This window comes from Homalodisca vitripennis, chromosome 1 (genome assembly GCF_021130785.1).
Source record: "Homalodisca vitripennis isolate AUS2020 chromosome 1, UT_GWSS_2.1, whole genome shotgun sequence".
Classification (NCBI taxonomy): domain Eukaryota; kingdom Metazoa; phylum Arthropoda; class Insecta; order Hemiptera; family Cicadellidae; genus Homalodisca; species Homalodisca vitripennis.
This window is the reverse complement of record NC_060207.1, coordinates 93,069,453-93,091,665: the sequence shown is the minus strand read 5'-3', so window position 1 is coordinate 93,091,665 and position 22,213 is coordinate 93,069,453. Positions and strand designations below refer to the sequence as shown.

General features: G+C 33.2%; 1 protein-coding gene across 1 annotated transcript; it reads right to left on the bottom strand.

Annotated features, from left to right (window-relative positions):
• Positions 1–644: 644 nt before the first annotated feature.
• On the bottom strand, positions 645–21,915 carry LOC124366671 (40S ribosomal protein S7-like). The gene is made up of 5 exons (XM_046823274.1): positions 21,808–21,915; positions 14,025–14,198; positions 7,305–7,486; positions 2,348–2,498; positions 645–779 (listed from the first exon to the last, which is right to left on the bottom strand). The coding sequence occupies exons 2-5, from the start codon at positions 14,196–14,198 to the stop codon at positions 702–704; spliced, it is 585 nt and encodes a 194-aa protein (XP_046679230.1). The 5' UTR covers positions 21,808–21,915; the 3' UTR covers positions 645–701.
• Between the last annotated feature and the right edge of the window lie 298 nt (positions 21,916–22,213).

The following is a 22,213-nucleotide window of genomic DNA, read 5'->3' as shown; positions in this document are numbered from 1 at the left end:
ACCTAAAACTATATGATGTAATAAAATAATTTTGTATGAATATCTAAAAAAAGAGGAGGGGATCAATTTCTCCTTAAAAAAATAAATACACTCGTAAACGTATCCACGATTACAACTGAAAAAAGCTTACAATGAGGAATTATTTTGTTCTTCCTGAAATTTGTATTTTGCCACTTATCAATTCGTGTATGGGGTGACAATATGCGTGGCAAGAAGCAATGAAAAACTATAAGTAGCTTATGTGTTCAATTAGTATTTCTAGCCTCTTAAATAACAATAGATAGCAAGCAAAAATCTGACCACTAGTGCAAATGAAGCTTTATAGTACAAAATATAACTGTCCATATCTTGAGTTTATTTGTTAATCCTTCATTAATTACTTGATTATTGCTCTAGCCAATTAAAGCTAACATGGGAAGAAATGTGCAATGATTTAAGTAAAAGCTCCAAGAACAAGCAAATTTATAACCAGCAAACTGAGTGTACTTAGAATTTATTACTAGCAAATCCATAATACAGATAACATAAAATCACTGTTACATATTTTACAACTTAGAAGTATAAATCATTCATTTACAGCAAAATTGCTTTCTGCTGTATTTATGTTCTTCAGGGTGCAGGTAAGTGATTGAAACAAAACATTCTCTCATGAAGTGGATTTAAACATTTTTATTAACAAATTATCAAGTATTATAAAACATTTACAAGTATGGTTCTGGGAACTCAAATTTTACCTCTCTTCCTGTCAACTTCTTGTACACAGACGTAAATGTTTCAAGCTGAAACACAGACAAAGTATTGTTAGCTATCTTATCATCCTAATATGCATAATCTAACATTCATTGTAAAACAAGTATTATTTTGCTTACTTTAGTATTATATGCTTGTCTACAACAATCCAGTAAAACAAAACCCTCAAAATAGACATGTCCACTGAAAACATAATATGAGGCTTGTGTACACAAAATTTCACAACTGGACAGCTACAAAAAAGTTATGGATAAAAAACTAGTGCCGAAAAATATTAAAAATTCTAATAACAAAATCTTCAATCACTGCATTCATCACCCATAGAAACAAAAAAAGTCCCAGGAAGCAGCTGTGCAACAATCTTTCATCAACGATGTAATAAAATACAAGTAATGATCTTCCACTCATATTATCAAAATAGTGTTCAATGTAATAGTGATCATCAAACTCTTAATTTACAATTACAATGGTTTGCCACAAAGTTTTTGATGCTCAGTCTATACAAGCTCTTGACATTAATAATCTCAGAATAGTATATTATGCATGTGTATGGATGATTAAAACTTATAGCATAATTTTCTGTAGAGATTTAGTGGAAAATCTTTTATTAACTTAAATTAAAACATTTTACTTGGATTTCAAATAATGGTGACAAAATTATAGTAATAACTGTAATTCTAAGTAGTAACAGATTTAAACAAAGAAGACTCAATAGAAATGAACAAAAGAGTTGTCACATAGAGGGACAGATTGCTCTTTGACCTTTTATCCCAAAATCAATAGGAATTCTTCCTTAGACCAAGAGAAACCTATGAGCCAAGTTTCAAGTCTCTAGGACCTTTCTATCAAATTTTATGGCACAGAGACAGACACTATTATTTTAAAGAAGAACCTGTTAAGCTCTTCATAAACTGTAAATCCATGGGCACTTACTAACAACATAACATAGAGAATGTTGTCACAGCTCTGGTATTACAGTACAATTTATATATTTGGGGGGTAGTGTTCAATTTGGATTTTAGACACAACTGGGAGAACACATTGGATGTTTGTGATAGTAAAGTTAGCAGACAGAACATCCCCCATGTTAGTATTTATGTAAAAATTAATAAAAACAAATGCTCGCTACTCATCACGACACCGCGATCGCGATCCAACTGAGAACGTGTTGTATTTTAGTTAGTTGTTTACGCCACCTAATAGCAGTACAAAGTAGAAATACTAATTGAAAAGGTTAGTTTAGTTCATATATTGGCCTTTGGTATAGTATCAACCAGTATGGGATAAGTTATAGAGGTACTAAAATGAAATAGAAATCATCTCTTTCCAACTCTTGGCACTCAAGCGTGTTTTTTACATCGTCTCATAACGAGATCCCTAGCACTAAAAGGGTTAATTAGCACTTTTAATAATTGTAAAACAGAAAGAAAACATTGTATCTAACATCAAATGTTAGCTCTACATTAACCCAGCATGACAAAAGCCTGGCCAGGGCACAGGAAGCTGATACTGTGGCACTGTTGTGGACCGTTGAGAACTTGTCGCCAACAACGGACTTGTCAGTGCATGTGATCTGTGACACCAATAACAATCTCACCTTGTGATCAATGTTCGTCTGCTGGTTCTTGTCTAAGTGGACCTTTAGCAACTGCTTTCCATCCATCTTGACTTGTATTCTTTTACCCACTATTTCAGCAGGATATACCAAGTCCTCCAGAATAGCATCATAGACTGCAGTCAATGTCCGGCTGCAACAATACATTGATTTTAAATAACATGCTCATTGTACAACACAATGCTTGTTTATGTAACAAGAGTCTATAAAGTAAATTATGGAGTTGTGGGGATTGACATGGGTCGTAGAGTTAACCTACAGTAAAAGATATGTTACAGACAAATTGTGCGGATAATGCAGAATTTAAGTATATAGAAGTCTTATTTTTGTTGGCAAAATATCTTTTAGGATGCTTAATACAGTATAGTCTCTATAATGCAGCTGTTAGGTATCATAGTGCAATGTCAAGCGCTGCTGCACAGTCTGTGTGTGGCACCAACTCTTCTTTATCACATAGGTTCTCGTCGTTACTTCCTTCTCCTCACACTCTACCAATTCTTGAGTGACTGCGCCTAGCTTGTCTTTACGAGTAACGGTGGTATGCTTTAACTTACTCACCATAACAATCAGCTCTCATACTTGTTCTACACAAATAATCACATTGGAATCGATGTTTGCACTGAGACAACAGACGACACTGCAGACTACAGCGCAAAGTCCAGCTGTTCTATAAGTGAGTGTGTGTATTTTGGCATGCTGAGGGAGGGAAAGTACTGCTTCGTAGTGCTTATACATGTCCAATGTGCATTACAAGAGTAAACTACGGTGTACTGTAGCTTACTAACTGTGCTTGGTTTTCGCAGTTCAACACTTTTTTGCGCATGAAATACAGTACAAAAATTGGAAAACGTGTTATAATAAACAATATTAATAACTTTATAGCATAAGAGACACAATCTCATGCTTAAAACAGCGATTTCCTATTATTTTGGCTTATCCGAACAATCGCATAATCAGAACTGGATTCGGTACCAATTAGTTCAGATTAGCGGGACTCCACTGAACCAGAATTTGTACGGTGTAGTAAAATAGTATTTTAGTCTCTCATTCACATGTAGTGTCCCACGAAGAGGTTTAAACGTTAAATTTTATATTACTTGCCCATTTATGCACCGGAAATTTTCAAACTCTACACAATTCAATAATTAAGTTTTAAAAATGTTCTGTGAATATTAAAGCTCCCTAACAATTGTATAAACAAAATGGTGACATATTAAAAATTTTACCATTTTGCTTCCTACAAAAATTAATTTCTTGAATTACCTGATTTTATTACTGTGTTGCAGTTTCAAAGAACAGCTGTTTAATAATGCTCATTGTTGAAAACAGCTGTTTAATTGAAGAATTTGCTTGTACTATAAAAACATAACCTAACCTCCTCAATTACAGTTTTACTGAAATTGAAGTTCGAGAAATGGCTTTTAAATGTTGTATTTGTGCATGGGTTATTGATATTGGTAACATTACAGATGTAATTAGAAAATTTCAGGTTGCCTACCCAGGAGTTGAACCACCTAGCAATCCAATAATAATTAACTGGAAAAATCTTTTGTTAGAAACTGGAAGTGTCGTAAAAAAGTACTCGGAGGATCAAATGAGGAAAGAGAAGTACTAGTATGCGCATCAATGCTCCACTCTGTAGGTAAACCGAAATCACTAAGGAAGGTTGAACTTGAAACTAGTGTTCCAAAGTCTTCAGTACAGAGAATAATTAAGAAAAACAAAATTAAATGTTACAAAAGTCACCTAGTCCATAATCTTCTTGAAGATGTTCTGGACAGGAGAGTGGAATTTTGTTCTCGTATCATTGAGTTTCATGAGCTAGATCCTAATTTGCATACTCAAATTGTTTTTTTCAGTTGAGTCCACTTTCTACCGCAATGGTGCTGTAAAAAGGCATAATTATAATTATTACAACACCGGTAATCTACATGTTCTTGAACACACTTTATTCACATCAAAGGGAATTACTGTTTAGGCAGCTGTCAGTTGTAATGCTACGGGTGCTTGCTATCTTATAACATGTCAAACAGTACAATAACTGGGAATAGGTATGAACAGGTTTTAAATGAATAAGTCTTGCCTCATTTTACGGTTCCAGAAATGGATCAAGCTATCTTTTAACAAAATGGTGCTCCTCCTCATTTTGCAAATCCTGTGAATCGATTACTAAATGACATCCTTCATGGCCATTTGATTGGATATGGGGTTACTTGAAGGAACAAGTTTATACTCATAGCTCCAATAATGATGAGGAATTAAAACAATAAATTGAAGAGGAACTTTTCCGGAAACTGCAGAATTTCTTTCTAAGAGCTTACAATTCATTTGTTAAGCGCTGTTATCATTATGTCGCTGTGGATGGATTATAGTTCGAATAATTGTGGACTGTAGTTGCAGGTTTTTAATAGGCTATGTTCTCATTTTCTGATTCAAATGCCTTATTTCTCTAGAATATGATCCTAAATAATTATACAAAACCAAAAATACTGTTTTATTTTACTGTTTTTAAAGTATAGTTTCAAAATGCCACCATTTTGTTTCAACAATCGCTAGAGAGCTGAAATTTGTGCAGAATATTTTTAAAACTTATTTAACGAATTGTGTAGTTTGAACATTTTTGGTGCATAAATAGGCAAGTAAAATAAAATAAAATGTTTAAACCTCTTTGTGGTACACCCAGTATATAATAAAATGCTGTCCTTGCACTTGGTTAAAAAAAATCCAAAACATTCCTTACTTTCTGAAAATTCCTTGTATGTTTTATTTTGAATATAAATTCGGCATTTCATTGAAAAGAAGTGAAAACAATCACCAGTTGGTAGTTGAAAAGAATGTGCAGTTTTCATAGTAATAGGCACCCTATAAACAAGGAGGCATAGTGGAAAAATGTTGGTTTACTTTTTGACTACTTCAAGACAAATTAATAAGATTGACAAGAATGGACGGGATATTTTTAATTTAAACTCAAGTTTTCAAGAAAAAAAGTGAAAATTATTTTCAACTGTTGTTTGAAATGAATGTGTAATTTCCTTATAAATGGTCAACTTATAAGAAAGGTTCCACTGTGGAAAAATAGCAGTTTACTGTTCGTCCATCTACTTAGACACTACACAATCACCAAACTGTGTATTAACAAAGGGACACATTATTAATATTAATAAGGTTGACAAGAATGGACAGGTTATTTTGAATTTAAACTCCACACACATTTCATTGAAAGAAGTGATAATTAATACCAGTTGTTGGTTGAAATGAATGTGCTATTTCCTTAGTAATAATCACCTTATAAGAAAGGTGCCACTGTGGAGAAATGGCAGATTACTGTTTGTCCACTTAGACACTACACAATCACCAAACTGTGTAGTAACACAAGGACACATTATTAAAATTAACAAGGTCGATGAGAATAGAGGGTTAATTTGAATATAAACACAGCATTTCATTGAAAGAAGTGATAATAATCACCAGTTGTTGGTTGTAAAGAATGTGCCATTTACTTAGTCATGGTCACTTCGTAAGAAAGGGGCCACTGTGGAGAAATGGCAGATTACTGTTTGTCCACTTAGACACTACACAGTCACCAGACTGTGCAGTAACACAGGGACACTTTATTAATATTAATAAGGTTGACAAGAATGGACAGGTTATTTTGAATTTAAACTCCACATTTCATTGAAAGAAGTGATAATATTATTACCAGTTGTTGGTTGAAAAGAATATGCTATTTCCTTAGTAATGATCACCTTATAAGAAAGGTGCCACTGTGGAGAAATGGCAGATTACTGTTTGTCCACTTAGACACTACACAATCACCAAACTGTGCAGTAACACGAGGACACATTATTAAAATTAACAAAGTTGATGAGAATAGAGGGGTTATTTTGAATTTAAACTTCACATTTCATTGTAAGAAGGTATAATTATTACCAGTTGTTGGTTTATGTTGGTTACCAAATATTGTTTATGTTTGTCCAAAACGAATAAAATACAGTTTACTTAGCTACAATGTATTCATCTGAAATATTCCCACTGCCATAAAAGGGCGTTGCCTAGTGCAAGCGGTAACTAGAGTTACCAGCTGGCAAGGAAGACTGTCCTCAGGAGCTAGCGGTAACCACAGTTACCGCATTCCTAAAACGGTAGAGAGTGATAACCTTTGTGACTTATGAGTAATTTTCATATATTTCTATGATATTTCATCCAAAAGTAAGTAAAAATATATTTAAAAATTTTCAGCATATAGGGAACAACTCTATATAGGGATTTTTAGCAGCGAACGTGTTAATATATTATATAATAGCACTCCATACTCAAAAACTATTAGTCGTGTAACATAACCAAACCAACCACTTGTATAAACAACAACAATACTAATGAATGCAGGTGGTTATCATGTAACCTCAAATGCCACTGCTTTATGAATAACGCAACTTATTAAACATTAAAAGTACTATAGAAATTGTATAACCATAACAAATTTCCTAAAGCAAATATAGTTAAGCATAAATTAGTACTATGTTATTGATATTAGTTAATAAATGGTTGTGTACTGCATGACAACATTGAGAGCCTGAATAAAGGCTCTTGGCGCTTAACATCCGAACTTGTCCAAGCCTATATATAGGCTCTTGATGTTTCACCACCAACCTAGCTTGAGCCTAAATTAAGGCTCTTAGTGTTTTATGATTTAACATGATGAGCCTATATATAGGCTCTTGGTGCTAAAAGGGTTAAGCAGCATATTCAAGTTCACATCGTGCATGTTTTGGTACAAAATCATACTTAAAATAAATTAATTACCACATATAATTCGTTTTAATGGGTTTGTTTATATAAAAAGATTTCTTGTTTGCTTAAAATTATACAAAGCAGTTATAGAATTGCAGAATTCGTTCAATAATTAAAAATGCTTGCTGATAAAAATAACTTTGCCTACCTTCTGGGCCTCTTCTGCTTGTTTTTCGTACGAGTCTTCCTGGTAGGCTTCGGCAGAATTCTTCGCTCTCCAATAAATATAACGTGCTTTGCACTAAACTTTTTCTCCAATTCTCTTACTAATCGAATTTGAATTTTCTGAAAGGACTTCAATTGCGGTGTTGGGACGTAAATGATGATTGACTGAAATTTATAGTCAGCATTAAACCCACAATAAAAACGAAAAATTAATTATAATAATGTTAATGAGAACATTCAATATAAAATCTAATTTTACATTATTGTGTTTACATAGCTATCTAATTGATACAAGTGTAGTTTTATCATGACATTGTGTAATAATAACAAATAATGGATGTACTTTTTCTAACAATATGTACAGTTGACAGCTATTCTTCTACAAAATCACAACAATTTAATGTAAAATGTTTGAATTGGTATAAGAAACACTAGGGTTTTGAAACCTACTTTTCCCTTTATAATTATTTATTTCACTATTCGTAAGTTTACTTTGTTTACTTTATTAATGTATACGAGGCATTTTTTAAAGTAAGTACTGTAATACTGAAATTTTGCTGATGTAGCACTACAGTGAGTGTCCTGTGCTTCTGCACTGTTTACATACAATTGTTAGTAAGCCATAGACACAATTATGGAAAGAAATAGATCCTTATTTCTGATAATGCATATTTCAAATGCTCCTGTCAATTGGGAATCCCGCTGACTGAGAAGTATGTATACTGTATTTGTTTTCTTGATGCTTAAGGAGTGAAAGTAAAATTCATCATCACAATTGTGAAGCATATGGACAAAACATTATGAGTGATGAAATCGCATTTAAAGGGATAAAGTTTCAAACGATGATCGGCAGAATGTTTAGATGAGAAACGGAGTGAATGACCCTCAATGATCACCAATGGTTTGGTGTAGAAATTGAGTGATAAAATGAAGACATTTCAAATTTTTTTTCGTTATTAGAGAAGTTTCCTCAGGTTTTACGAAGTGTTCTCAGTGACACTTTATTAAGTTTTTAAATATAGAGAAACAAGTTTAACTGATCTCATCACAGCCTTTTTGCTAGGAACAATATGATCTCTATGTGGCTTATGGGAAAACAGAGAAATTAATACTAACATGCCTCAACGTAACAAAAAAACTTTTATTCTGGAATGTTGCATAGCCTTGATAAGGATTTCTCCCTTATACCGAAAGTACATAGGAAATGGGTAGGACTTCTCCCTAGGCCGTAATAGGCTTTTCAGTCCTACTTATGTGTATATTTTCTTCATCAGGACAAAAAGGCAAACCCAACTATGTCCCTGGAAATATTTGAGACGGAAAGTATATTACAGAAGCCCATAGTAGATGATTTTGACCAAAGTAGATTTCCAAGAACTGCATAATCGATCGAACTATATAGTATTTTGATCGAGGCAATACGGCAAGCTAAATTGTGACATAGTAAGTGAATTTAAACGGTCTGCAGTAGGTACTTTTTAATTGAAGTAGGGTTCTTGGCCCTATATGTAAGTATACTTCTTTTCTTCGACAGGAGAAGGCAAACTCTAATATGGTACTGGAAATATCTTAGACCTAAAATATGTGATAAAGGCTAGAAATAGACGCATTTTGACCTAAGTAATTATTCGAGACCTGTGTGTTGTATTTTCTTGATCGGAGTAACAATACAGGCTCAGCTGTGACGTTGGAAATATAATTAATCTGAACCAGAAATGCTCTTTCACGTGCAAAACATGATACATTAATTAAATTAAACTCTGATACTATTTACTATGAACTTAAATAATATCTACTTGATGTATGCCTACTTACGTTTCAAAATTTTCATAGACCTCCATCATATTACATCATAAGTGCTTTTACTAAGTAATATAAGGACTTCCATGAGTCAACTAATGGTTCTAGTTTACATCAGCCACGTTCGCTATAATTATATCAAACCACTCTTATAAATTTCTTAATATAGTAGGTTTGTTTTCATTTCAGAAAGAATTTTTAGGTGGTCGCGATCCTAAAGTGCTCAATAACTGAAAATATGTTTAAAATTTCAGGTTATATCTCAAATACTCCATCAATCTAGGAGACCAAGGGAATTGGGGTTTCTGGACGAGGGAGGTATCAATTAAGGAGGTGTAGGCAGTGGTGGAGAGAATAAAGGGTATACCAACATTCAGGGGAATGTACAAAATATTTACAGGTCAGAGTAGGGCTACCAACTGCATATGAGGATAATTCACTGGTGTGAAACTGCCAATGGATTCCACCAAGGAGTTTCCCCTCATTACCCCACCATTCTTCATTTCCATTTACACTTACCAAAGTGAGAGAAGAAAATGGTGGACGACAGTCAATCAAACCTAATCTATAAACTTACAAATGAAATCGGTTCGCTAAATAAAAAAAAATCTAAGAGATGGAACATTACATAACTAAATAAAAAACCACAACCAAGATTCACAGATTTTGCACGTAGATGGTCCGAACTTTTATGTTTTCAACAAAAATACAAAAGGCTCCATGATGACTCATATACCAAGAGATAGTACACAGTATACACTACATTATGACAAAAAATACATCTGGTTTTAAGCCCTGATATTTTTGTACTAGGCTACCAATGAGTTTAAAATCTTCAAGTTTTGCAGGTACTCAGAAATCCACTTTCATTAGTTATAATTTTTTATGAGGAGATAAATAAGAGGAATTTTCAAACAGTAGAAGTTTATTTAATGTAAAACTATGTATAAAAGTAAAAATTATACTTATAAAACTATATAAAAACAATATAAAACAACATGAAATAAAAATTAATAATACTTAATACAATAATCATAATACTAAATAAAAATTCATATAAATTATAATACTAAATAAAAATACAAAAAACTTAATATAACACAAAATATTTTATTGTGGAGACTGGTTCCTGCTTCATTCCCACCCAAAAAAAGGGGATGCAGGGTGTGGTGGTGGTGGCGAGGGGAATGGCAATTGGTGGAAAGATATACAGTAGCTAGAAAGTTTTGAAAGAGAGGGCGGTTTTGTGGGTATGGCTATTGTTCAGGAATTTTTGGGATAATGGGGCGAGCTAGAGAATAGGGAAAGCAGGAGGAACTGGAGAATTCAGAAATGGGAGAGACAGGGAGAATCAGGATGAGTACGAGGGGCAAGAGAATCAGGAGAATTATTCTTGTTGGAGGAGCGTGATGTTTGTGCTACTCCTCTTCTTCCCCTCCCTTGTCTTCGAGGAATACAGTGAGTTGGTCCGAGTTCTATTAGTCCCCTGTTCTCATCCTAGCCCTTGTTTTTGCCCCCCCACCTCCCTAAGGAGCAATGCCTTAAAAGGGCAACCACCCTCCTCACGTCAAGGTTGTACATATCTAAAGAAAAAGAAATACAAAATTATTAATCCCTGAATCGGCGTGTATATTCATCCTAGTAATATTTATGACAACATTAATATGTAATATAGTTATTTAAAGTTTGCATGAAACGCTGCAGCACACCTTAGCACGGGTTTTAATATATTAGTTTGTATTATTTTTGTTATTTACACAATTAATATACCCACTCAAAAAGTTTATGTACTTACTTAAATAGCATACATAGAAAAGAGTAATTGTTAAACCCAAATAAAAATTATGACATTGCAACATATTATTTGTCATAAAAATGCAGACTGGTAAATTAAAATGTTATATTGTAAGTCAATTGTTAAATTAAGTACCTAATTAAAAGAGAGTTTATAAAACATGAAAAGTCTTCCAACAAAAACTGATTTTGTAGCCATATTTGAAATATATACTTACACAAGAGACCAGCAGCCAGCATCTGTTCACACCACTGTCCTTGGCGCACAATGTCCCCAATGCTGCTGGCCATTGTTGCTCCTTCGTTGGTGAGCAGTACGTTTTCAAAATCATAACTCATCTGTAACGTGAGTGTACATATATAATTCTTAGCTATTTATTAATGTGATCCTCAATAAAGTATATATGTTTGATTAATTTGAAATAATAACTTGGTTGAGTCACCTATAGTAAAAATTTTCTCCTCAATAATGTATATAATATGTTTAATTCATTTGAAATAATAACTTGGTTAGTCATCTATAGTAAAAATTTCATCTGTCAAAAAATTAAAAAAAATTTACCACTGTAAGTGATAAACAATATCTGTCCAGAAAAGAATAACAGTGAATTAGGGCAGAGTACAATAAGTGGATCTGGATTTATATTGTTTATTACAACCACTAATACTTTATATATCAAATAAAAGAACTATCAATCAACATATTCTAAATACTAAAATAAAGTCACATGGTTCAAATTAATAGAAATAGTTTGAACAATCTGTCTAGGTTAACTTGAAATCTTCAATTAGAGTTATGTACTTTTACTAAAACTGTTTCTTTGTGTAAAAGATTATCAATGCCCCTATGTGAGTCTTTATAAAGATGTACTTTCCAACAATATACAGTAGTAGCAGGTGACACAATACTGAATATTACTACTATGTAACTAGAATGACAATACAATTTTTGTTATTTCTGTTGAGAATTTTAACAATTAGCAGCTTGTACAGTATGTAATAAAAATAAAGAATAATTGACAATGAAATAGTCGATAAAATACTTACATTGCCAGATTTGATGACTACTTGGCGGTGCCATTCTTCAAAAGAGACCAACTAACAAATACTGGTTGCATAGGAAATGCATTCTTCTTCTTCTTCTTTACTTTCAATATATCAGAAACGCAATGGTATGAAATCATTTAAAATAATACTATTTAAAATTAATTGGTAATTATTTTTAGTGCCATTCAAGACACATTAGGTGCACTTTATCTCGAGAGGAACACACAAACTGAAATAATGTACGATATTGAATGAATAAATACAACAATCATGTTTTTATACTGATATTATTAGTATATTTATTAGAAACTGAATAACTTGTTTTCTATCTTCTTTATATAAATCTTGAATAGATTCTGACTCTTGAGTATGACAGAGAATGTAGTTTGAGAACACTTATTATTAAACAAAGTAAAAAAATTGAAAATATTTATTTTACTTTAATCAATTTAAACAGAGGAGCGGAGCCTGAGTAATATTTCGGACAGCTTGCCTGCAAAACTTGAAAAATCCAAACTCATTGGTAGCCTAATAACAAAAATCTCAGCACATAAAACCAGATGTATTATATGTCATAATGTAGTGTACTTTCACATGTATATGTGTCATCTTGGAGCTGTTTTGTAGGTTTGAGAACAACATAAAGTTCTAAGCTCCAACCTGCAAAACTTGCAAGATTTCAAACTTATTGGTAGCCTAATAAAACTTTTCTCAGCATATAAAACAAGATGTATTATATGTCAAATTGTTGTGTATATTGTGTAGTTTCACGTGTTATATGTGTAATCCTAAAACCATTTTGTATTTTGGAGTATAACATAAATTTTGGATCGCTTACCTGCAAAACTTGAAAAATTCAAACTCTAATCCCTTTTGTTTTTTGAGGAAAAAGTCAAAAGTCTACGTGCAATTCTGTGAATTTTTTTATGATTTTCAAATTAGCCGCCAAAAATTGCCAGCTATGATGCGACTTTTATGGTTTATTTTTGTTCCAGCCACTGACAATAAATAAACAATAAATTTATATTTAGTTACGCTATGTTCCAGCCCATAAATTGTTTTATTTAGCAAACAGATTTCATTTGTAAGTTTATAGGTCAAGTTACAATGATTGCTACGGTCGCCCGCCATTATCTTTTCTCACTTTGGTTTGTGGTGGGAACTGGATATTAAGAATGGTAGTGAGGGGAAACTCCTGGGTGGAATTCATTGGCAGTTTTACACCAGTGATAATTTAAGACTTATCTGGGTTTTTTCCATTTTTACCTTCATTTTTGCAATAGGTTTTACATACCTCTATGGTGAAGATTTCTTGTGTGCTCTCGGTCTCATTTAACAATAAGCATCGTATTGGCACATCTGGTTAATGAAATATTTTTTCCTGTTTTATGAGTGGTCAGATTTTACTGCATTTGAAATAAAGACGTTGCCCTTTTATTTTGTCATCGCCATTAGCCATTTTGTATCAGAGTTTTGTTATGTTTGTGTGATAATACGCTTTTATTATAGACCTTATTTTGATTTACTTATGGAAAATATGTGGTTGCTCTAGTAAGATTTTTGATTGTGTTAGAATGACGTTCTTATATTGTGTAGTTTAGAGTTCGGCGCGGAATTTTAAATTACTTTTCTTAATGCAACAAATGTGGTTATACACCTTGAAATGTCCTGTGTGGTGTGTGTGAGAATACACTATTTTTTTTAGACGGGTTTCATATGGTTAGGTGAATTTACAGTATTTAGTAAAAATTAGTGATCAGCCTTTTGAGATTTTATATTTTACTGATCAGTACTACCTCGATGGATGTTTTTCGTACGATGCCATCAGCTCGGGCTCCTTTGTGGAGGCCTTACTGTTAGCCTGTTCATTAGTGCCTTTTATGAGATTAAAGCTCTTCCTGAAATTTAGTTGTTATCAGTTGTTTTACAATTTAATTTTTAAGTATTTTTCTTAAAAAAAAAAAAAAAAACTACAAGTATGTTGAAGTGGCTACCAAGTATGTAAACAATTACCATTAAGTTATTAAAATTACAATTTAAAGTTAAAGATACACCATCTTACCTTCTTGCCATTGTTATATTCCACCTCCTTGGCTTTGGTGATGTAAAGCTCTCTTAGCTGTGCCTTGAGATCACTGTTCATCTCCAACTCTAGAAGGGCTTGGGAGATTGACACCTCAAAAGGGTCAGGCTCTGCCCCTCCACTCTTCATGATTTTTGAACTAGCGGTAAACATCTGGAAAACAGGATAATGATGCACTTCATCAGATATTTGATATACAGCCATGAATTTTGTTCTACACATAGAAATGAGCATAAAAGTTCATATGAAGGTATGCGCTAAAACCTTTTCCATCTATCTGTATGTATGTGTTTTTTTATATAAACAATTATTATCTTTTGAACTAGTTAAGATATAAAGTTATAAAACTTGAGAATTGCATTAACCTTTGGTAGACCTCTTTGAAAATAAAATATTAACAAAATCCTTTTACCCGTTTCAAAATGGTATCTGTTTAACATTTTTAAAGTCAAATAACAAAAAAACTGGTACATTTATAAAAAAAGCACAAGATACCAACTATTTAGTCATTTTCATATCAATTCCAATGGTACTCTTTTTAAAGAAAACCACCAATGCGTAAGCGAGTACGATCACTTTATATGTATGCTTGTTCAAGCCAGGAGCTGTTTTAAATATGTTATACAAATTTTAAAAGATAACATATATTTTAAAATTTGTATTACAACTCCAACAATACTTTTTCCAATGAAATTCGTCCATGCATAAGCAAGCATGGCCACTTTAAAGATACGCTTGCACAAGCCAGGAGCAACAAACTGATACCTCTCAACTGGGACATGTTTGGTGCTCCTGGTCACAATCGCATGTTTAAAATGTCTCTTCTTGAAATTAACTACAGCAAAATATGACCAAGCACGAAAAGTGACAAATACTACAATAATAAGATTTATAAATTAATGTGCAGAGAGCTCAACAGGAATAAATTTACAACCCCATCCCCATTGAATACCCACCTCTAATTAGGCTGTTAAAATCTGGTGTAAAAAAATCAACCAAAAACTTTTGTACGAAATGAACTTATAAATCAGATAAATAGTTACAAGCATTTTATAAAAATGTCTGGATAATGTTTACATTAGCTATAATGTTTTTATTTCCATGCAAGTTTTTAGATGGTCACGATCCATATTTTCATAATAACTGATAAGTTTAGAAATGTTTTGAAATTTTAGATTATATCTTAAATAGTACATCAATGTAGGGGACTGAGGGAATAGGAGTTTCAGGGTTGGGGGAGGGATAACAAGCTAAGAAGGTGGTAGGCATTGGTGGAAGGAATTAATGGGATACCAACATTCACTTGAAACCAGTATAAGGAATTTTAGATCTCAGAGTATAGCTACCAACTGCAAATGAGGATAATTTAGGAGTTATTCTGTACCTTTTCCTCTTTGTGGCCATTTTTGTAACAGTTTATAATCTTGATGAAGTTTAATTTTCCTTTTGTAGCCTACTATAAGTCTTGTTTGCCAATTTGCGCAACTGGTTATCAAATTATTTTCCCTGTATCGTGATTGGTCAGATTTAGCTGTGTAACAAAATAAAGACATTTTTCTTTGTTTTTTGCCATCACCATAAGCCATTTTGTATTTGAATTTTGTTACAACAAAGGTGTTACTATCTACAAGTGAGTTCAATTTACTAATAGACAATATTTTATGTGTTTTATGTGATAGATGCTCTATCAAGTTTTTTGGTTATGTTAGAATGAAAAGTTCAGATATTGATTCAATTTTAGTTTGACATGGCATATGACATTCCTTTCCTTTGTGTAACAAATGTGGCAGCCATTGTTTTCTATATCATTCTCTTCATTAGATATTCTGTAATTTGGCCATATTTTTATTTCTTTAAGTTTTTTAAGTTTTATTTAATAATTTTGGTTATGTAATTTTTTCTTGTGTAGGCTAGTTGGTCTCTGAGTAGAACACTTTCCTGAACTGAACACTCTTGTGATCTAAGCTTCAATTTAGGTACTATCTCGAGGTTCCACACTGATTGTCACGGGCATTTCGGATCGGTACAAATCCGACGTGATTTCAGTTATTATTTAGAATTTCCCTTCACTTACTATATCTATTCTACTATCTTTCTCTACATTTATTATATTGTAAGTTGAAATTTTGACAAATAGTGTTAAGTGGTTTAAGTAAACAGCCTGCAATATAATAAGTGGTCACCACCACAATCGACCCATCAATATTAATGGCACAATATAATAAGCAGCCACCAACACAATGGGATGATTATTATCGATTTTTAAATACAGATACTATCGAATACAACATTTGGCCTTTAGATATTTATAAATAATCATTGCCATCTTTCTTTACATAAACTAGTGACGTCTTACCAGCTGTTACTAGTGATGTCATTACCAGCTGTTGCTAGCGACATCATTACCAGCTGTTTTTTGTCTTTTGCTTCTAAATCTTTACTTAAAGAAAGAATTGCATATCATCATCGTGAAAGATGCCTCCTCCAAAATAGTATTGAGTGTAAAAAAACTGAATTAAAAACACTGATCGGTACAGAATTCAACAACATTCTCGAAAGCATCCAAAATAGATGTAAAAAAGTTTCTGAAACAGATAAGAAAAAGAAAATCTCCAAACTTGAAAAAATTAGGCCCAAAAAATATGATTTGCCTAAAGATGGCAAGGTGAATACGGATGCAAATAATAAAAATGTAATCAACCTCTCTTCAAAAATCCTCAATGAAGCGGAAATATCAGTCTTATCCAAGGGTTTAAACTTTTCTGTCGTACAAAAATCGGTAAAGGCACTGGAGTTCGTAACTGGAATCGAGTCGGCTGTTTCACAGTTATCTGAGGAACAGGGTTACCGGTTTCGTTGTGAGGCCAGTCTTTTACTCAGAAAAATTCCTCCCACAAAACCCAATTTGACAATAGAGGAGAAAAAGGCCATGTCGGTCCTTGGGAAAGACGACACGGTCAAAATCTTACCAGCCGACAAAGGCAACGCTACTGTTGTACTTGACTCAGTAGCGTATAAAGAAAAGATTGCGGAAACTTTAAATACTGGCAAATATACAGTTTTAAATAAAGACCCGACTGATTCATTTGAACGCAAAGTAGCAAACACCTTAAGAAAACATAAAGAATTTTTTTCAGATAAATTTAGATCTAAATTAACACCTCACCACTCCAAAATCTCCCATATATATGGCCTTCCCAAAATCCACAAACCTACCATCCCTCTCCGGCCCATCATTAGTTCTCGTGATTCACCTTGCAGGGAATTGTCTAAAGTCCTCTTGGACATCTTAACGCCATTGGTAGGAAAAACTGACTCTTTCATCAAAAATTCCAGGGATTTTGTAGAGAAGTCAAAATCCCTAAAGTTGACTGAAACTGACAAACTGGTAAGTTTTGATGTCGAAAGTCTATTTACAAATGACCAGTTCCAGAAACTCTCGGAATTATTAAATCACGTCTCAAAGAAGACCAAACATTAAAGGATAGAACTAAACTTCCCGTGCCAGTAATTATGGAACTGTTAGAACTATGCACTCAATGCAATTATTTTGAGTTAGAGGGTAAAATTTACCGTCAAGATGAGGGGATGGCAATGGGTTCTCCACAGTCTCCTATTTTCGCCAATATCTTTATGGAGGAATTTGAGCGAAAAGCTTTGGCTTCAGCTCAGTTCAAACCGAAGATTTGGTGGAGGTATGTGGATGATACCTTTGTTATTTTTTCTCATGGAGACATTGAATTAAATAATTTTTTGAATCACATTAATAGTATTTCTCCTTCCATCCGCCTCACAATGGAAGTGGAAGTCCAAAACAAGCTTCCCTTTTTGGATGTGTGTGTATTAAGAGATAGGGATGTCCTTAAGACAACTGTTTTTCGAAAGATAACACACACAGGAAAATATTTAAATTATCAATCCAACCATCAAAAATCTGTCAAAGAAGGAGTAGCCTACTCGTTGTTTGATAGAGCAAAGAGCTTGTGCTCAGATAAAGATGGATTAAAAGAAGAATTTAAGGAAGTTGAATGGGATCTCAGAAGCAACATGGATACCCTCAATTAGTAATAAATAAGTGCAAAAGAACCAGAAGAATCATTCCTGAGTCAGAAAAACAGAATTGTGATAAATTTGCGTTTATGTCAATCCCTTATGTGCCGGGATTATCGGAGAAAATTAGAAGAGTAGGTAGAAAGTACAACATTAGAACCGCGTTTAAAACACACAACACTCTTAGACAAAGTCTTGTAAAAACAAAACAAAAAAATGGCACACAGGATTCCAAAAACTGTGTTTACAGTATAAAATGTAGTTGCAATAGGGAATACATAGGCGAGACAAAAAGACCACTAAATGTAAGGATAAAAGAGCACAAAGAAAACACGAGAAAGGGTCTAACAGAGAAGTCAAAAATTGCACACCATTGTTGGTCCAAAGACCATCATATAAATTGGGATGAAGCCAACATAATACATCGGGAACCACATTTCTTCAAAAGGAAATTAATTGAGGCAACATACATTAAATTGGCAGACCAACCAATCAGTCAACCATCAGTCGAGATTAGGCCGCTTTGGTTGCCAATTCTAAAAAATGAACTAAAGAGAAAACCAAAACTATCAAATGGATCAGATATTTGTAATAAACCAATGCGGAGTCACACTATGGTTTTAAGAAGTTCATCTCGCATGAACCAATAATAACGAAAGGGCCCATTCCTGTCCCCCTTCCTTTTTATTTCCGCCATCTTGTTTTAGTCTGCTGTCACGATTACCATTGGCTAGCCCCTTTGGTCAGTCGTAGGTGGTTAGTAGACGAATGAAGACGTATTATGACCTGTATTCCGTAGTTCTGTTTTAATGATTAGTGTTTTGTATAGTTTTTTATTAAGTGCATGTTTATAGAGTTAGTGAAGTTGACAAACAACATGTAGGTTGTGATTCCTGACTTAGGCGTGCCACAACGCTTTTGTGAGATTTGTTTATTTTAACCTAGTTTGTACTATTATGTATTAGGTTAGTTCTTTACCTGAAGAAGAGATCAGATTGCAGATCTCGAAACGTAGTGTTACTGATTTATTGTTTCACTGAACGATGGCAAATGTCCGGAAAAATCCTGTTTCCTTTACCAGCTGTTGCTAGTAAAGTCATTACCAGCTGTTGTTATTTCGTTTATGTAGGAGAAGGCCAGTGATAACGACAAGAACAATGGCGATGAATATGTAAATATTGGCCCAAAATGTTTTTATAAACACTGAGCAATGTTTTAAATAGCTGCAAGAAAAGGAGCTAGCTCCTTAAATCCAAATTATCCTGTTTGTAGTGAGGAGATGAAAACTAGAATTAAAAGTGGAAATCAAATAGTGTTTCGCTACATGTAAAGTCAGAACAAACACAACGTTGCAAAAAGGGCACTTGAGAAGATTTTTTTTTAACATTTTAAATTTTGGTATTATGAACATACGCAAAATGATGTACTGTTTTAGTTTAAATCAAACAAACTATGGCATTTTACTTAATAAATGGAGTCTTTACGGCATCAGTACCTGCAGAAATACTATTTCAGATTGGCTAAAGCAATTGTAAGTACTACTTTGCTCAAACAGACTTTAAAAACATAATTCAGCTCGACATCATCGTTCAAAATTTATTCAAAGTAAAAAAGTGTTTGGAAATAAATTCAAAATTAAAACAATGTGTTTTGTAATTGACTAATGGTGGCAAGAACAGTTACATAAGTGTCTTCTTTTTTTTACAAGCATTCACTTTTATTATTGAAAATACATAAGGTAAGTAAATGTTATTGTTTTGTTATATTAATATTTATCCATTAATTTCTAAGATTTTCACCAGGTTTCAGAAGGTTTTCACCATCCAATTCATATTGTTCTTTGTAATATCTATTACATTATTTGGTCCGACATTTGCTTTCAGTCCTTTGAATGGTTATGAATATCAATAATTCCATATAATTCAATAATCATCATCTATGTTGGTAGCCACTAATTATACTACAGCCATATTCATGATTATCTAAACAAAAATATGGAACCAAATTATAGGTATTTTAAATTACAGTAGCCTAGCCTAGGCTATAATTCAGCTGCTTTTGTACAAGTATCTAAATAGCCCTATTAATAATTTAATTACGAATGAACAATTATTCAGGCTTTGCGTATTTATAAAGTGTAACAACAAAGGGTTTAATAATTGAATTACTTTTGGAAATTATAAGATTAACGGGCGAAGTGGCAAATCACGAATTTCACATCATCAACGTATTCTGCTCATCTTCCTGAACCAAAAAAATACATGGTTTTAGGGGGTGCAAATGACAAAAACATGATTTTAGAGGGTATATACATAAATAGTTAAGTTCTTAATGTTTTAATGTTCTGTTTGTGTGCTGTGTCTGGATATCTGCAAGCATTATCTGCGGGTGGGACTGATAGCGTATCTGTTATCTGAGCGCTCAGATAGAGAGCGCTCAGGGGCAGAAGTCAGAGATAACGTGTACTGTAGGTTGGATCGAGTGAGTGCGTGACAATCATGGATCAACCATCCACTAGTTCGACCAATCGTAGTAAATTGGTGTGTTGAAGTGTTTTGTCGGGCATGTTAAGAGTTTACGTTTCGACTAAAACGAGATCATTCAGTTTCTGTACATTCTGTGGAACACACTAATGGTAAGTGTTCTCTATTAATGTCCATTTATATACGTATTCATATTAGGGGTAGTCATGATTTATTAAGTTTTTTACACGATACATTATAAGTTGCCTTTCCATTACAATTCAATCTCAAGGGATGTTTTTCTTTCGTTGACATCAGCGCCAAAGGTGCTGCCGAGCCCGCGCTGATGGCCGGAGGCACTTCTCTCAACACGATAACAAATAATTAATTTGTAGCTCGAAATTTAAGAAAAACATTGTTCATTTGGATCAAAATTCTGCTCATTTCAGTATTATTTTTTATTTACGTTTCCAAAGATGGCGCCGCATCCGATGACGTCATTACGAGGTTGAATCATGGTCACAAAAGGTCATGTGATGCCCGATGTGGATGTAGAACATGGAAATATTGGTCCGCGCTTGAACAGTTGTTCCATTTTTGATGTTCTAGAACTTCGTTATTTCTCATTTCCACCCCGTCAAACCTTATATTGTTTTGTGAAACTCATATTTTGCCGCTCCGGGCGTTAATGTGACAATTACCTTAGTTTTTACTATTTTGAAGGATAAAAGGTGTCCATTTTCATCATTGTACTTGTTGGCATTACTCAAAATACTATACAAATGGCTTTACTTTGTTATAACTTAATTTGTAAAAATACTGTTAATCAATACATTAGTTTATCACGGTAAATAAGAAAAAAAATACAAAAACTACAGATAGGATGAATTGTTGCAGCCCAGCTCAATCCCCCAACTGACATTTTAGGTTAGGTGAGTAGGCTGTTTCTTATTTCCGAGAAAAAGACATATAATTTGTTTCCGAATAAATTATTCGGACATAAACAAATTCTTCACCTTTATTACCAATACATTATTCTTTGTTTCCACGAAATCTTAATAACAGGAATGCTGGAGGGATTATTATGGTGTATTCAACACATGGGAACACAAGTTTTATTTGGTCCAAGTTGCACGAATTTATATACGAATATTGTATTTAAAAATCAGAGCAAGAGCATTTTGTTCTCTTAATATATTTAAAATATGATAAAAATCCTAATTTAGTTTAGAGATAAGAAGTTATCTTACCTTAAAATGAAAACTGCAGAAAGCAAACTACAGAAGCACGAAGCAAAGCAACAGCATCACCATTCACCAATCGTCAAACCCGAAGGAAGTAACGTAACTTACCAAAACCAACTATGAGCCATTTATGATTCATGTAGCCTGGATAGACTATATAAAGTGTTTCCAATTTACTTACAACTATTTTTCTCCACAACCTTAAATTTGTCATATTAATGGTAAAAAAATCAATGGAAAATGTCATTTTGTATTTTTAGATTGTTGTAAATCTTCAGTGACTCTCACTGAATGGTTTTAAGAAGATTTATTATATTGTTATAACGTAAACAAGTAATTTTCCGACTACTACACCGATTTTAAAACTTATTTTTAAATGGATTCTATTGGCAGTTTTAACATTGTGTACGTT

Excerpts from the sequence above, each read along its gene's own strand:
- LOC124366671 (XM_046823274.1), bottom strand. The coding sequence starts at position 14,198 with ATGTTTACCGCTAGTTCAAAAATCATGAAGAGTGGAGGGGCAGAGCCT. Across the intron at positions 7,487-14,024 it reads AATATAACAATGGCAAGAAG|TCAATCATCATTTACGTCCC; the intron begins GTAAGATGGTGT and ends TATAAATTTCAG. Across the intron at positions 780-2,347 it reads AGACGAACATTGATCACAAG|CTTGAAACATTTACGTCTGT; the intron begins GTGAGATTGTTA and ends TCTGTGTTTCAG.